Source organism: Cotesia glomerata, linkage group LG4, assembly GCF_020080835.1.
Source record: "Cotesia glomerata isolate CgM1 linkage group LG4, MPM_Cglom_v2.3, whole genome shotgun sequence".
In the NCBI taxonomy this organism is placed as follows: Eukaryota; Metazoa; Arthropoda; class Insecta; order Hymenoptera; family Braconidae; genus Cotesia; species Cotesia glomerata.
The window spans coordinates 25,978,773-25,996,914 of NC_058161.1; the positions used below are offsets into that span (position 1 = coordinate 25,978,773).

Genomic DNA, 18,142 nt, shown 5'->3' on the forward strand with positions numbered 1-18,142 from the left:
CAATCTATTCCCAAAGCTTTTATGCTCCTGTCATCCCTCCCGGCTCTCCTCTTTCAGCCCTCTCGTACAAGACCAAACCTTTTTCACACTATCCTTGGAAAACGATGGAAATAAATTTTTTTTCTTGGATGATTTCAAGGTTTCAATTTATCATTTCACTCCCTACAATATAGATTTTTGAGTTATTACTTTTTGAGTTAGGGAAGGCAAGTATGACACTCTGTTCGAAGAAAGTTTTATAAAAAACTTTGCCATGCGATAAAATTAATTTATTTTTTTGTTACCTAAGATTTATGAAATATGAACTGCTACATGGAGAAATAATAAAAAAACTAAGTGTTAATGATTTTTTGATATTTATAATCACACTATACATAGTTTGGGTACTTTTGAAATAAATTTTAAAAATAAGAGTGCTATTGTAGGATCAATTACAAATAATTTAATGGACAAATGTGACGGAACAAATTTATCGAACCGAGAAATTATTCAAAACTGCTCCAAAAACTTAACTTAATAAATTTACTATCACTGAAAAATATATAAAACTATAAAAAGGCAAAAATTCTTGTCAAGATTTTCTGATTATACCAAATTTAACAATAAAAATTCTTTTAAAAATAATAATATGCTCACTAAATTTTCCTTACTCTCTCAGTTATATAAATTACAAATGAATACTGTTGAAAAAATTAGGAAAACGGTTGACCCTAAAGGCCATCCCTGCAACTTCCCGCTAATTCCATACTTGAGCGCTCAAAATTGCACTAATTACGTTTTTGAGCTCTTCGAGCTCATCGAGCTCAAAAAATAGCTTTTGTATGATTCTGAGCTCTTCGAGCTCAAAAGTTTGATAGAAGTTAGATAAAACACTATTTTTTGAATTTTCAAATCGCATAAACTTTTGAATGAATGAACCGATTTTCACGCGGTTGGCAGTATTCGACGCAGTTTTTGAAGCCACATTAAAAATTTTTGAGATTGAATTAATCAAACGAGGAATTTCGAAGTAATTCCAAAAAAAACACTTTTTTCGGTTTTCTTTCGACAACGATAACTCATGAACGAATCAACCGATTTTGACCAAGCTGGCGGCGATCGACGTGTTTTTTTAATGTTAAGAGCTGATTAGTTTTTGGAATCTATCAGTAGAGCTGTTTGAAAGTTATTTGAAAAAAACCACATTTCAAAAAAATTTTTTAACTTCCCGCTAAGAAAATTGAAAATTTTCAAAAGTCGGGAAGTTATTGGTTTTACCCCGTTTTTCGAAAATCGAGTTTTCATCGGATCTCGACGTTTCGAGGCCCTAGGAAGCTTTCCTGACTATTTTCATGATGATGTCCGTACGTCTGTATGTGTGTGTGTGTGTGTGTGTGTGTGTGTGTGTGTGTGTGTGTGTGTGTGTGTGTGTGTGTGTGTGTGTGTGTGTGTGTGTGTGTGTGTGTGTGTGTGTGTGTGTGTGTGTGTGTGTGTAAACCTCTCGTAACTTTTGAACGGCTTGACCGATTTCATCGCGGTTGGTGTCATTCGAAAGGGCTTCGCCAAACTTGGATTTCCTGTAAGTTGGAACTAATTCGGACCGGTAGATTTCGAGAAATTGCAAAAAAAGTGACAAAAAAAGTTGTTTTTTTTTTATTTTTTTTAAATATCTCCGAATTGGCTAATAACTAATAACTAATCAGCTCTTAACCTTGAAAACCCGCATCGATCGCCACATAGAGCGTCAGAATCGGTTGATTCGTTCGTGAGATATCGTTGTCGAAAAAAATCGAAAAAAGTGTTTTTTTGTAATAACTTCGAAATTTTTCATCAGATCAATTTTTTTGTACTAAATTTGTACTAAATTTTTTTCACATATACCCCTAGTAGAAATGATCAATTTTTCTCTGGATTAAATCTAGTATCTGGCTAGCAATCATATCTAGTAGCTGGCCAGCAATCAAATCCAGTAACTGGCTAGTGAAACTAGGTAAAAACTAGAAATTACACCATCTACAACTAAATCGTAAACATTGGCCACATCGATGTTCTACTTATACTAGTGTGTGTATGTTTATTTTTTGACTTTAACCTGTAAGTTGAGGTATCTTCGGTAAATATTAAGAAACAGTGTAAATAATTAAAAACAATTGTGTATTTCAATATAAAAATAATCTGTTATATATTTGAAAAAATAGATAAAATAAAAAAAATCGACATAATAAACGAATTACGGTTGTGGGCATCAATCAAAACAAATACTCCAAACTGTTATCGAGATAAATTATTAAAAATATTATAATTATTCTGTTTATTAATCACTACTATTTTTATTATTATTATTATTATTATGTTATTAAATGCTCAGGGGGGTTGTCCCCGAAGTCCGACTCTCCGAGGGCCCAGCCTGAGCTCCATCCATTACTGCTGGACCACTCCGCACAACAAGGCGGTTAGCGGCCACAGCAGGCCAAAGTCATTTCCCTAAGTAGACGGAGGGAACCTAATATTACAGCCTTCTGCATCCTGACAGCCTATTATTATTATTATTATTATTATTATTATTATTATTATTATTATTATTACTATAATTTTGAATTGTAACAACTTATCCACATTTAATTTTAAATAACCTCAAATCCTACAAGTGTCGCCATGTTTTATTTGATGTCTATAGTAAAACTGGCCAGTAACTAGACAATTACTGGATATTATACTAGCCAGTTCCTAGCTTAAATCTACCCGGGAAAAAATGATCAGACCTGAACAGGCATGAGTCTTCAGGCCTGATCAGACATGAAAAAGGACCATACCTGATCAGGCATGAATTGACCTGATCAGGCCTGATCAGACATGGTCAGGTCTGAAAGCCCATTGTTACTTTTAATAAATTATTTTGCTTAATTTTATGGATATAGTACTTGATAGAGTCATACGAAATTCTCTATAGTGAATTAAAATTAAAAAAAAAAATGATTACATATAATTGCACGGCCGTAACACCAGCAGTCACCTATCCAACTACTAACCACGCTCAATGCTGCTTAACTTTTGTAATATCCGTGCACCTTGTTGTTCCCGCTTGCTGTGCTGCTATCTTATGTGACAACAATTCTATGAAGTACATAACGTATTAAATAAGTTTATCATAAATATAATAGAAAAATTGATTTTATAATATATTTTGATCGTCCTAATTTATTTATTTAACCGAATCTCATTATAACATCACATTTATTTAAATAATAAAATAAGTAATGATTTTAATACTAGGCAGGAGTAGAGCAGACCAAAACATCTCATAGGAAATGTAACAAATTTTTTATTTCAAAATTATTTAAACGTAATGATAAAAATAATTTTGCACATTTTGTGATGTCCGAAAAAATTTTTTTCATCAAAGAAAAAATTTTTATCACATCTCTGACCATGCAAGTCTGATCAGATCTACTCGGAAAAAAATGATCAGACCTGACCATGCCTGTTCATGTATGATCAGGCCTGAAATTAGACCTGCTCATGCCTGTTCATGTATGATCAGACCTGAAATTAGACATAGTCATGCCTGTCCATGCCTGTTCATGTCTGAAGCGTTAAATACGCTCAGACCTGATCATGCCTGTTCATGTCTGAAGTGTTATATACGCTCAGGCCTGATCATACCTGTCCATGCCTGATCATGCTAAGGACCAAATATGCTAAGAAAAAATTTTTGAATATGTTCAGTGTGTGTACATTAATTTCGATTAATAAATTTCTAAATTATCCATAAACGGTATATTTTATTATTTAATAAATAAAAGTATTTTGGTTATCATTGAAAACCTACTGTAGGGTAAATTTAATAAACTTTTCTAGGCATAGACAGGCATGAACAGGCCTGAGCATATTTAATGCTTCAAACATGAACAGGCATGGACAGGCATGAACAGGCCTGAGCGTATTTCACGCTTCAGACATGAACAGGCATGGACAGGTCTGATTAGACATGAACAGGCATGAGCGTATTTAACCCTTCAGATATGAACAGGCATGATTAGGTCTAATTTCAGGCCTAATCATACATGAACAAGCATGGTCAAGTCTGATCATTTTTTTCCGGGTAGTTAAACTAGCCAGTTACTGGCCAGATACTTGATTGCATTTCTACTAGGGACAAAGCAAAATAAATAAACAAACAAATGACGTTTATCACGGAATTCAAATCTATTTAGAGCTACTTCTAAAACTTATCATAATAAATTAACTATTGCTGAAAAGCATATGAACCATTGAAAAGGCTCAAATTCAGGTCAAGACCTTTCCAATGATACTAAATTTAATTAAAAAAACTCATTTTATCATATAAATACGCAAGAGAAAGAAATTTTCCTTATTCTCTTAATAATATAGATATAGATAATATATGATTCGTATGGAATGACATATAAGTTATACAAAATCATGTATCATTATGCAACACGGAAAATGAATTCAAGTGGGAGCAACAGCAGCTGGAGTTCCATTTACTACAGAATGGAATATAGTCAAGAGATATCAATATGTGGAGATTTTTAACGGGTAGTAAATGAAACTACAGACGCTGTTAATCCCAATACAATTTATATTTTCTGTGAAAGCTATATATATGATCGTATGCGATTATTTTCGCAGCATTGTATTATTACATGACATAATTATATATCCTTTTTTTCAGCGGAGTTGCAAACAATTTTATGTAATGACAAAATTCGTTATGTATAATTTTATATAAATTAAAAATAATTCTATATGAATCACATATATTTCTTATATTTGAATTGTTTTCTTATATCTGAATTGTTTTCATTTATACTACGTAATTCAAGTACCTAAATGACTTATTCTTGATTAGACTGCTTATAAATGCTTGCATCAATTACGTAACTTATCTATTATTAAAATTATTACTAGCAAATCAAATAATTAAAAAAAAAAATTTTATTGTTTTTGAATAATTTCAAAACACAATTATCAATAACAATTAATTTTTTCTGAAAATAAATTGTGAATATAAATTAATTCAATCCTTTGCTCTGAATAAGAAATCTAATTTGAAATGATTCAATCCACGAAAAAATGTTTGTATATTACTCAACTTAAGTCGTTTTTAATTGTTTTTAATAATTTTAAATTTAATTTTTTAATCAGGGTAAGTACTAATTCATTAAAAATTATTTAGGCTATACTCAATTCACATTTTACACAAAATATTATCAAGTCATAACTTTGAGTTGATAGCCCAAGTAGCACGAAAATTTTTTTGCTAACGTTTTATTGAATTTAAGTTGACAATTATTAATTTTTGACTTTTTGTTGAGTAAATTTTCCTAAAAGTTAACATTTTTTCTTGTGGGATTGGGGCTATTTAATAATTTATTAATTAATGATTCATTTGTAAAAGACGAAATTTAAAAACTTAGGATTAATCATATAAAGCTAGTATGCACTGAGAGGAAAAAAAAAATTTATATTCTTGACAAAAGTACGTGAACCGTTAAAAATTTCTATTAATGTACTTTTTTGTTTGGAGAATTCTTTCTTGTCTAAAGAATTGGGCAAATTGGTTACAATAATTTTTATTTAATTCAAATGAAGCTATTCATTTTAATTATAATAATGAAAACAAATATTGTTATTTTTTTTGTCAAAAACTTAATATTTTAAAATGTATATTTTAACAAATTCTTGAATCTTGAAATTCGTGTTAACAAGACATAATTTTGATTTTTTTTTCAATGTAAGAATGACCGAATTGAAAAAAGACAATTATTTAAATTATTTTAAATTTAATTACAAAAAAAGGAAAATCTTTACGTTGAGAAAAATTTATATTTAAAATAAGGTAATTATAAATATCAATACTCGTAAAATAAGTAACTTGTGAATTTCACCAATCGAAAATCTGGCTACGTTAATTAAGCTCATTCTAAACTTGGTGATTTATAAAGTTAACCGATTATTTTTTATCGTCAAAATTAAGTTTTTGAGATATTTTGTTAACATATTTATGTAATTAATTTTGTTGAATTTTTTTCAACAGTGTAATAATTAGTCTTTAAAAATAAGATGTTTGACTACTTATTCTACCTAGATCTTTATATGTTCATTCACATAAAATCAGTTAAATCATTAAATACATCAAATTAAATTTATAAATAAAACAATCTTGCATTACATCTTTTTTTTTCTTTTTCTTTCTTCTTTATGATAAATATGTATCAATCATTTTTATATTCTTTAAAAATTACGAATATAAGAAAAACAAATAGCTGTATAAATTATGTATAAGTAGTCATATTTAAATTGATATTTACATAAAGTTTCAAAAATTGTTATACTACTATCTTTTATGTACTTGTGTAACGTAAACATGTTTTGCCATCTGGCAAATTGGCTTTGGCATAAAATAAATTATCTATTTATCTTCTAAATAGAAAGTTCATGATTTTCAATGGTAGTTTCTAAAATTTAGTTATTTATCTTTGCTAATAAAGTCAATTACTTAAATACACCAATTATCAACTGATCTAATTAGTGACATGTTATTATCCCAATTATTGACACTTATTATCTCTGAAAGGGCTCGACTAATTGCCTTGAAAATCTAATCAGATTTAAGTCTCAATAAACCCTTTCAAATACCATGTCACTCATCTTAATTGATTGATTCGTTTTAAAGATATCGTAAGACGAAATTTTATTAAAATTCATACATCCATACACACTGCCAGAAGTCCAGTCGGAAAATTAATGATTTTTTCTTATTGAAAATTATTAATTTTCAAAGTGGGAAGTTAAAAAATAATTCAAAAATGAGTTTTTTCAAAGAGCGCTTATTTAAACAAAGTAATTACAGAATTTTTCGTTAACGAGCTGTTTTAATTTGAATAAACTTTTGTTTTTTTATTAATGATATACCATATTTTTTCCCAAATGTTTTTATGATATTGAAGTCAGCAGACATTAAAAATTTTTTTATTTTTTTTGCATTAATTAAATTAGAACTAAAGAAATGTTTTTAAAAAATTGCACTGTTTGTACTTTTTCAAATCTCCTACAGATAACATTTTTCTTTTTACTTTTTTGCAATGATTTATAAATAAGAAAAATCTTAAAAGTTGTCGGATGTCTACCAATTTAATTTTCATCAATTTGTTGAATTATAAAGATTGTTAAAAAAAATAACATGTTATTAATACCAATATTTCATAAATCTCAAATAAACTAGTATTTCGATATTTATAATCTTGTAAAAAATTAGCTCTTTTACCTATTAATGTAAAAAAAGTACAATAAAACTTTCTGAATCCTTCATTTCTCTTCTGCTTAAATTCTCACTATTTCTCTTTGTTTATTTACATATCGTTCAAAAATTGACCCGCAGTAATGCGCTAAATTACCCCGGGTTGACACTTGCCCTCCTTAAAGCTCCGAGATCTCCAGACTTCCCATAATAATAATAAAAAAAATTGTACTCTCATTATAAATCCGCCCACAGTAAAGAATAAAGAGAAAAACAATAAAAAAATAAATATAGACAAAAGATGGAATATTCTCGAGCGAGCACTACAGTCGTGATAGTGTGGAGCTACTTCTATTTTTTTACTTCTCAACTCTTTATTTTTTTAATTATCGAAGACAAAAGTATAATTATTGTTAATTAACGAAACTTACTCTTTTCCCGGCCCTTTCTTATGGCTTTCATCCTAATTATGGCTTCCCAATTAACAACTTTATTATCAATCAATAACTATTTCGTTCTTGAATTATTTATTTAACAATTGATTAGCAACACTGAAAAGAACAATTTATTAATACAAATAACAATAATGATAATAATAATAACTGTAAAGTAATCGCTTAGAAATTACGTATGTTTCTTTGACTCGTAATTTGTTTTTATTTATGCTTGAAATAAGTAATCTCGCTTGCGAGCTTGCGAGCACTACAAACCACTAGTCACTAAAATCATAAAAGCTGGCGTTCTCCACGCAGCTCCTCTACGCAACTGACAAAAACCTGCGCATGATTACTGCGTAGCTATCGTCTATACAAGCCTTTGTTTTTGTTATTTTCAGTACCGAAACTTTCATTATTTAAATATTTAATTCAAGTACACGGAGAGAAAAAAATAGAACTTATTCCTATGTTAGAATGGTAACCATTACCATAGTAACGGAAATCCGAACAAAAACAGTTTCACTGTAAAAAAGTCGCACCAAGTCCACGTTCATAAGACTATTAGGAAAAAAAATTTTTTTTTTTTTTTACAAAAAGATACAAAATAAAAAAATTAAAAAACCCAAGTAACCGATATGATTGTTTATGATTTTCGAAATTAAAAAAAATTTTTTTGTAAATTTAAAAATTAGAAAAATTTTAGAACGTATTTAGTGCGCGGTTGCAAAATATTTTACTTTTAATGAAATTCGTAAAATCTATTTACTAGACTTTAAAAAATTGAAATACACAATGACGCACACCGAGTACGTTCTAAAATTTTTTAATTTTTAAATTTACAAAAATTTTTAATTTCCGAAAATCATAAACAATCATATCGGTTACTCGGATTTTTAATTTTTTATTTTGTATCTTTTTGTAAAGAAAAAAAAAATTTTTTTTCCTAATAGTCTTATGAACGTGGACTTGGTGCGACTTTTTTACAGTGAAACTGTTTTTGTTCGGATTTTAGTATTTTTTGTAATTATAATGAAAATTTACAATTGATAACAACTTAAATCTCGTGTTGACTGCATTTTTTACTGCAAACTATCCCCTTAAAGCTACAGTTTATGTAGATGTAATTCCAGTGCACCCTGGCGGCCATAGATGCAAGCTACCCAGTAAACACGTTTACGTCAATGTGACGTCAAAATGACATTGGGCTATGTCAGGATTTACGTAAGATACAGTCACGAATGAGTCATATATGACTCATTATTTCACACTTCTTGACGTAAGATTCTGACGTAAAAATATGACGTAGTCATGACGTCAGTATTATGTCTCAATGACATTTATGACGTCAATATGACATACCTGTGATGTCTATATCATGATAATGATGTCATTATGACGTAAAAGTGATGTAAGTGATGTAAGAATTGTACCTCAGAAAAATATTAAAAAATTTCTCAAAATAAAAAGATGGCAATTTTGAAATTAATTATAGTGTTGTGGACTTATTACAAAGTTTGAAACACTAGTTATATGTTGATACTTGATGAAAAAATCCTGAAATATGCTGGGCTCGAACTTGGGTCCTCACGTATCAAAGTCTGGAACGCTGCTCACTTGTCCAAGTAACGGTTCATGTTACGAAGCAAATAACTTATGTGATAAGCCTTACATGACGAAAAATGCTTATTTCATCATTTTTTCTGAGATTACATGTATTTTAAGAGCTGGAATTGTATAAAATTGAAGTCTAATAATTTATACAATGTTATAAAATTTCATTAAACTCATGAAAGTTTATAAAGTTCTCTATAAAACTTTGTAAAAAACTCTTATAAAAGGCTCTCTAGTGAAACTTGTGGTAATGAATAGGCAATTTATAAATTTTCATAAGAATTGATTGAATCTTACACTTTCAAAAATTTTCGTCTAAAAGCGGACGCAGAGAACTTTAGACTCTCTGCGGACACAGAGAACTTTCACAGAGTGAAATTTTTTCAGAGTAAACGATGTATCCGTGTCATTTGAATATTTTTAATACTTATTGATTTCTCAAGACTCGAATTTTTTTATTTAATTTTTCCGAAAATTTAGTATTTTTCATTTGGATTTTCTTCTTCAAAATTTCAATTTACAAAATTTAGATTTTTTTTAATTTCAACTCTTTTAAGTATACCATTTTTTTAATCTATATTTCTTTTTAATTTCAATTTTTTTCGAAATTTGAATTTTTTTAATTCTAACATACTAACAACATTATGAAACTTGATGTACACAGTAAAAAAATTTTGCGTCATTGTGTCAAAAATTTTTGTGTTAAAAATTTTATGTTAAATATTTAACATTTTATTATGTTGATTTAACACAATAAATATTAAATTTACACTTAAAAAGTTAAATATTTAACACAAAAATTTTTAAGACTAAAGTTTTTGACGCAATGACGCAAAATTTTTTACTGTGTAAAATATTATTAGTCTCGTCAATAACAATCATGGAACTGTTTGAATTATTTCAAATACAATGTTTCATAAGTAGCAGCACTAATGTCAGAAAATTATTTTTCAAGTAATAGTACAATATTTAAATGACTGACATTTAATTTCTTGACGCGAAATCATAAGAAATTATATGTTTACTCGCTTTACGGTTTAAAATTTAGAGTTCATGCCACATTAATTGAACTTCGGTATTCTTGTTATCAGTTTCACACCAAATCATTTTATACTGAATGAAGTCGAAAAATATTTTTACAATGGATAAAAGTACCTAAATAAATCGAAAAAATATAGGTGAGAAACATATGCAACGAAAAAAAAGTATTTCTTGCACTAAGAAAATTTTGACGGAGGCTGAAGTTATATTGGAGCAAGAAGTGTTTTAGTGTCAAGATATTTTGACTTCATTCACGAAATTTTCAGTCATCTCTAATATATTCTTAGTCCAAAGAAATTTACCTTTGAGTCAAGATTTTTTTTCTGCAGTGTATGGAAACATACAATCAAAGATATAAAAAGTTTATATCCCACATGTATTTAATTTGTATGTTTTTTTCTTAAAAACGTAAATGAAAAATATTTTGTATGTTATTTGCTAATATGTTAGATATATTCATTAATATTATAAATTATAAATTTTTGTTATTAAGAGCGGATCTCTAAATTTGTAAGGTACCAGCTTAAATCAGCTGTTTACCTCTTCCTGATTCTTACTAAATTTTAAACCAATTTTCATTAATATTTAGCGATTAATTGTAAATTAGACATCTTGTTGAAGAAGTTTTATATTTGATAAATTTTGATCAATCGATAATATTAAAAAAATACATCCCCCAAATTTTATCAATATTATGGAAAATAATCGTTTGTCACTGATTTAGAAAATGACTTTCAAATTACGTCAGTATTATGTACAATTGTGACAAATTATTGATGTTAAATAATGACTCACCGATGGTATCGGTATTACGTAAGACCGTGACTTGTCACTGATGTAAACACATGATATTAATCTTACGTCAAGATTACGTACAACCGTGACTTGTCACTGATGTAAACGCATGATGTTAAACTTACGTCGTTATGACATACAATGATGGCATTAATGTTACGTAATATTGTAGTTTATATATTATGTCAGTTGTACGTAATATCTAAGTCATTTCCCCGTTACATCATAGAGAAGTAATAAACTTACATCAGTATGATGTCAAAAATATATCATATATTTTACATCATAATTGGATTACAAGACAGGTCAATTTTACGTCATATTTACGTAAAATATTGTGACATTCCTATGACTTATAAATGACGTCATATTGAAGTCATGTGTTCACTGGGTATGAATCACTTTTTACTGTAGTTGCGTGTCTATAGGAAGGATTACTACACATTTTTATTTTATCTAGTCTGTGGCGCTGATATTCCCATCGAAAAAAAGTCAGATCGAAATTTCTGGGCTTACTATAGTTTGTGCTGATAAAATTTAATAATTTTAAGTGAATTAAGTGTTATAATTGATTATAATTAATTAATATCAGTAAAATAAAGTATAAATTACTTTTATAATATATTATTTTGGAAAAGGAGAACCATATAATTAAATAAAATTTTGCAACCTCGAAATACCGTTCTGCTTACAGTAAACACAGTCGGTAGTCTGGCGCTCCGTTTACAACGGATTTGAACGGAACTTGGCGCCAGATTCTACCGAATCTGTGGATTTTTGTGAGAACCCTGTGAAAATTTGCTAATAAAAATTTTAGAAATTGTGATAAAAATATGAACAATTACTCATTCGATGCAGAATTAAATTCTGAAAATAATGTTGTTTTTTTATTTTTTTGATGAAAATTTCAATTTGTTATTAACAAAAAACATAACCAAAATAAAAAATTTCAGTTTTTCGTAAATAACTCAATAATTATTGGTGATATCAAAAATCGGAAAAAAGATCCTTAAAGAGGAAGAAATTTCTGAAAAAAAGTCTTGACTCCCGGAACTCTAGCTCGAAAAACAATAGGGGAAGGACGGGCAAAACGGATATGTTAATTTAAAATGAAATAACAAATATATATTATAATCATATCCATTCTTAATTTTGGCTAATAATTTTTGGGTAATTGAAGTTTATAATTAAAGTAAAATAAAAATAATAACAAAGAAATTCTTCTTCGAAATTAAAAAAAAAGTCAACATTATCCGTTTTGCCCTACCACGGGCGGGCAAAATGAATACTCAGGTCGCGTAAAACGAATACTGATTGGAAAAACCACATTTCAATCAAAACAATCGTCGCAAAAATATCAACCGCGTCCTGAATATGAAGAAAAAATCAAATCTGCATCGTCCTTAACAACATTAAACTAAGTACTGTATACTTACGATTTAAAATTTTTTTTTTCCTAAATTTCAATATTTATAAAAAAAATTCCCACAAGTATGCAAAACCAATGCTTTATCGATAACGGTAAGTGTAGTTACATTAATAGATTGATAGATTGCTGTCTAAAATATTTCTATCGACCGACCAGCGATTTAAAACGATTATTCATTTTACCCGCCCTCTCCGTCTTGCCCGTCCGTCCCCTAATTTTTTATTTAATGTTGAAAATAGGGTTCCGCGCAACTGCCGTCGTATTTTAGCATCGGTGTGGCCGTGTGACAATAGATCTTTTTCCAATTTTTGATATCACCAATAGGGTAAAAGACCCCTTTAGTGGTTGGGACCCCATTACTGACACTTTCTTTGATTTTGATACTTATTCAATTAATGAAATCATTAATTTCAATAATTAATATATTATTTCTAATCTTTAAGACCTTTAGATCAAAAAAATTTTTAATTTTTATTCCAAGTAGAACATTTTTTCATTGAAAGAAAAAGTGCCACTAGTAGGGGTTAAAGGTGCCACTAATGGGGTCTTTTACCTTAGTTATTGAGTTATTTACGAAAAACTGAGATTTTTATTTTGGTTGTTTTTTGTTAATAACACATTGAAATTTTCATCAAAAAAATAAAAAAACAACATTATTTTCAGAATTTGAATCCGCATCGAATGAGTGATTGTTCATATTTTTATCACAATTTCTTAGATTTTTACTAGCAAATTTGCACAGGGTTTTCATAAAAATTTCCGTTACTATGTAACATGGTAATGGTTACCATTCTAGATAGGAATAAGTTCTATTCTTTTCTCTCCGTGTATGCTGTAAAAAAATTGTACTAATTGTTTGTTAGATTTTAAAAATATATTTCTTGCATATCGATAGTACGGTAACAAAAACTCTAAAAAGTAATATACGAAATTAGAGTACCGTAAGAAAAAATTTTTGATGGAAGATAAATTTTGTTGGTTCAAGAAAATTCTCAGGAACCAAAGTTTGTTTGGCCGAAGTGTCAAATTTTCCGAGATTTTTTATCTTGATCAAAGAAAAGTTCTCTAAAGTACACCAAGAGAAAAAATTTCTTTAAATAAAAAAAAAAAAAAAAAATAAGCCATGTTGCAATGAAAAAGTACACAGAAAGAAAAATTTCTTGACTGGAGAAAAAAAATTCTTCGCTCAAGAAAATTTTCGGGTGCCTGAAGGAAGACCGAAGTTGTGTTGGCCGAAGTAAAAATTTTTCTTGAAATTCTATTCTTGGTGGAAGTCATTTTTTCTTAATTCAAATTATCATAAATACTTGATACAATAAATTTTTATATTTGATCAAGATTTTTAGATACTTAAGGGAAGCAGCGCCACTTACTTCAGCTGAGAAAAAAATGTTCTCACCTTGAGAAAATTTTTCTCTTGAATATTTGATACCGTTTAATATTATTTTAGCGTACAATTATACATTTTGAATGAAAAAAAAATGATTCAATATTATTTGATCTTCCCATTTGACATATGTTAATCAATCAAAATATTAATGAAAATTTACTTTTATCGAGATATTTAATTTTTTGGAGCAAAAGAGAAATTTTCTCAAGACAAGAAAATTTATTTCCATCAAAAACTAAATTTTTTGGAGCAAGAGGCTGAATTTTCTCAAAACAACAAGATTTTTTTGACTTAAATAAATTATCTTGGATCAAGATACGTTTTTCTTAAAGCAAGAGAATTAATTTTGTTGGAATAAGTAAAATTTCTTATGTCAAAAAAATATTTTTTTTTCACTCAAGAAAATAATATGGAAGAAAAATATTTTCTTGGCTCAAGTGAACCTTTTTAACTTCCCGCTAAGAAAATTGAAAATTTTCAAAAATCGGGAAGTTATTGTTTTCACCCCGTTTTTCGAAAATCGAGTTTTAATCAGATCTCGACGTTTTGAGGTCCTAAAAAGCTTTCCTGACTATTTCCGCGGTGATGTCACCGTGTCTGTATGTATGTATGTGTGTGTGTGTGTGTGTGTATGTTTTTTTTTTTTTTTTTTTTTTTTTAGGGGGGGGAATCCTTTTTACGGATTCTAGGCATAGCTGTTTGGCCTGGATATGTGGCGACTCGACGCAGCGTCATACTAAAACTCGACACTAACGCCCCTACCCACTAAACCCTAAACCCCTTTTCCTTCTTTCCTCTAATCCCTCATGGAAACCGCCGTCAGGCATTACTTCGTGAAGGGAGGATCTAGCTACTGCTCTTCCTTCTGGTGGCCAAGGTGTTAACTACCTTCCTTCTATCTTCTGCTATTTGCTCTTTTTCTTTCGGTGGAACGCAAGTCTTTAAGGACTTCTGTTGCAAACGTGTTGGTAGCGTTCCAGGCAGCTTCTGATGACAACATTGCTTCTACTAGTGAATCTGGTTGCATTCTCTGGTTCAGAATCCTCTCCAGTTCTTCACGCTGTAGATCGAAACGAGGACATACAAAGAAGACGTGCTCCGCGTCTTCAGCAGCTCCTGGGCAGGACGGGCACTCCGAAGAGTCATCGTGCTTAAAGCGGTGTAGATACTCTCGAAAACACCCATGTCCCGACAACATCTGCGTAAGATAGTAATTGACCTCACCGTGATTCCGGTTAAGCCAAATGTCCCTTCTCTGCAGCATCCCATTGTAGTTGCCATCGGCCTATGCTCTTCTGCCGTTCTTCAATTCTAAGTTCTTCAGGGCTCAGTGCAGTTGACCTTTTTCGTTGGTAAAGGGCCCGCCTTTCCTCTGCTAGAACTCTAAGAGATAGGGTTCCAGCAATGACGCACACTGCTTCTTCTGATATAGTGCGGAAGGCACTTGTGTGTGTGTGTGTGTGTGTGTGTGTGTTTGTGTGTGTGTGTGTGTGTGTGTGTGTGTGTGTGTGTAAATCTCTCATAACTTTTGAACGGATTATCCGATTCGATCGAAATATGCGGCGTTTTGAAGAGTCCCTTTTCCCCTAGAATTCTGATACTAATTTACAGAATTTGAGTAGATAAATTTTGAGAAATCTCAAAAATAAAATTTCCAAAAATTCGTTTTTTTTAAATATCTTTTAAACGGCTAAACCGATCAATTCCAAAAATTAATCAGCTCTTAACCTCAAAAAACCACGTCGATTGCCACCAGCCCGGTCAAAATCGGTTGATTTGTTCGTGAGATATCGTTGTAGAAAAAAATTAAAAAAAATGTTTTTTTCAGAATTTCTATGAAATTTTTAGTCTGACCAGTTTACGCTTAAAGATTTTCCAAAGAACTCAAAAAACTGCGTTGAATGCCGTAAACCGCGAGAAAATCGGTTAATTCATTCAAAAGTTATTGTGGTTTGAAAATTCAAGAAATAATGTTCTATAAAACTTCCATTAGCCTTTTGAGCTCGAAGAGCTCAAAAGCACAGAACAGCGATTTATTTGAGCTCAGAGAGCTCAAAATTACACATAAATTATATTTTTGAGCTCAAAGAAGCGGTATGGAGGTAGCGGGAAGTTGCAGGGATGGCCTTTAGAGTCTACCGTTTTCCTAATTTTTTTCTGTGTAATTTGTTGAAAATTGTAAACAATTTTATTTCTTAGCTAAAGTGGTTTCCCCATTGCCACTATTCCAACAACCGATAGAACGGGGTAAGGAATAGCGTAAATACAGTACAGAAAGCACAAGTCAGTCCACAGCCGCATTGAGAATAGAGTTATGTGCGAAATGATATGTCGATTATAAAAAAAAGCGGAGAACATGTTGATAATAAATAGTGGAGAATATGTTGATTATAAAAAGAGTTGAACGCAAAAAGAAACAAGTGTTAGTTAAAGGGGCGAAAGCCAGGTATAACATTATGAATGTTATATGATAACAAAAAGAGGCACTTAAGTGGTATTACTGTGGTAATAGCAAAAAAAAAAAAAAGTGGAGAATATGGGTTACAGTCTTGTAAAAACCAAAATAGGTATACAAGTAAAAACGATATAATAATAATTAGAAAGAAAAATTTCTACTTGGCTCAAGTTAATCTTTTTTGCTATACTTATGATTTCATACCAATGTGTTGTATAATAATTTAGTACAATTATAAAAGACGTTCTCGAGTTATAATGTTTCATACTAAATACGTTTTTAACGCAAAATTTGAAAAACTAACATCAAAACTTTTTTGGTCCAATTTCCTGATAAAATTTATTAAATATTATTGAAATAAACGAGTACAATAGTGATAATGTTTAATTTAACGCTAAAAAATAACAATTTTTCTATTGGAAAATTTTTTGTTTTCAGCCTTAAAAAAAATTTCCATAAAGAGATTGTTTTTTTCATTTTTAACATAAGTTACATATAAAAATGGAAATTATAAATGAGAGCAAAAAATGTTCATTCTATGTACTAAAAATAATCAAATATCTTAGTTGAACCATTTCGTTCTTTATGATTGACATAAAAAGCTTAAAACAAATAATCAAGTGTTATTTCAGTAACTCTCTACTTAGATTTGATTTTTTCACAGAGTTACAAGTAGATAGCAAGAGAACTGTTTTAGTTTTATAAAAATAAAAAATTTCTATTAAACATGCACTATAGTTACTAACTTGAATGGTATTAATAAACTTTTAATTGTAGTACTCAATCAAAATTATTTTAATATTTCAACATAAGATACAGTCATATTTTACGCTTAAATTCATAAAACAATCAAGGAAAGAAGTTTTCCTTAAAAATTACCGTTAAATTCACTGTCATCATGGGATCTAATGTGGCTCTTAATTTATTGCCATTTTTTTAATAAAAATTACAATAAAATTCATTTTTTTATGGTAGATTAGACAAAATTTACGGAAAAACTAATAAAATTGACGGTAAACTACCGTAAAATTTATATTTGTTAAAAAAAAAATTAAAAATTATCTTCACTTACCGAAAAATGATAAGGCCGTGCCATCCGTCCCACAAGTGCCGTGAATTTAGGGGAAATTTTTGAAGAAAATTTTTTCAGTATATTTAGGATTTTAAAAGATAGGGCGTAGGAAATGAATTTTTAGAAATTTTATTTTTCTAATTACGTCCTAAATAAATTTTGAAATCAAACAAACTGAAGTTTCTAAAAAGTAATATATGAGCTTTTGCAGAAGCTTGATAATAGTTCATTTAACAATTTTTTTAAAAAGTAATTAGAAAAACAAAATTACAGAGAATACATTTACTAACGGTCTAGCCTTAAAGAAGTAGTATAAATTTATATAAAATTGAATGTAATGAATTAATAATACTTGATGAAATAGTTTAATTTTTAACTTCAATGAAAATAATCACCCAAGTAAAATGATTTAAGATAAACTAAATTAATTGAAGTAATAATTATTTTTTTGATTTTTATTCTTACTTTGAAAATAAAGCTAACAGTACCAAAATTTTTATATTCCTGATTTTTTAATTTTTCCAAAAAGTTATTAGAGAAATAAAATTTATAAAATTATATTTATTACAGCCTACCTTTAAAATTTTCACAACTCTCAAATAAATTTTTCCGCGCGTAATTAAAAAAAATGATAGATGTCACTGTACGTTAATTTCTCAGTCCCAGTTC

General features: G+C 29.3%; 1 protein-coding gene across 2 annotated transcripts in view; it reads right to left on the reverse strand.

Moving 5' to 3' along the window:
• Positions 1 to 18,142, reverse strand: part of LOC123262558 (Kv channel-interacting protein 2-like) — a 61,845-nt gene that overhangs the window by 26,665 nt on the left and 17,038 nt on the right. Inside the window, exons 1-2 of one of the 2 annotated variants that reach the window (XM_044724784.1) lie at positions 7,872 to 8,011; positions 7,675 to 7,794 (exon numbers count right to left, since the gene is read on the reverse strand). The exons of the other annotated variant lie outside the window; for it this stretch is intronic. Of the exons in view, the coding sequence (XP_044580719.1) occupies positions 7,675 to 7,705 (31 nt within the window). The 5' untranslated portion in view covers positions 7,706 to 7,794; positions 7,872 to 8,011. Of the gene's footprint in view, positions 1 to 7,674; positions 7,795 to 7,871; positions 8,012 to 18,142 lie in introns of those variants that run through there. 2 annotated transcript variants of the gene reach the window in all.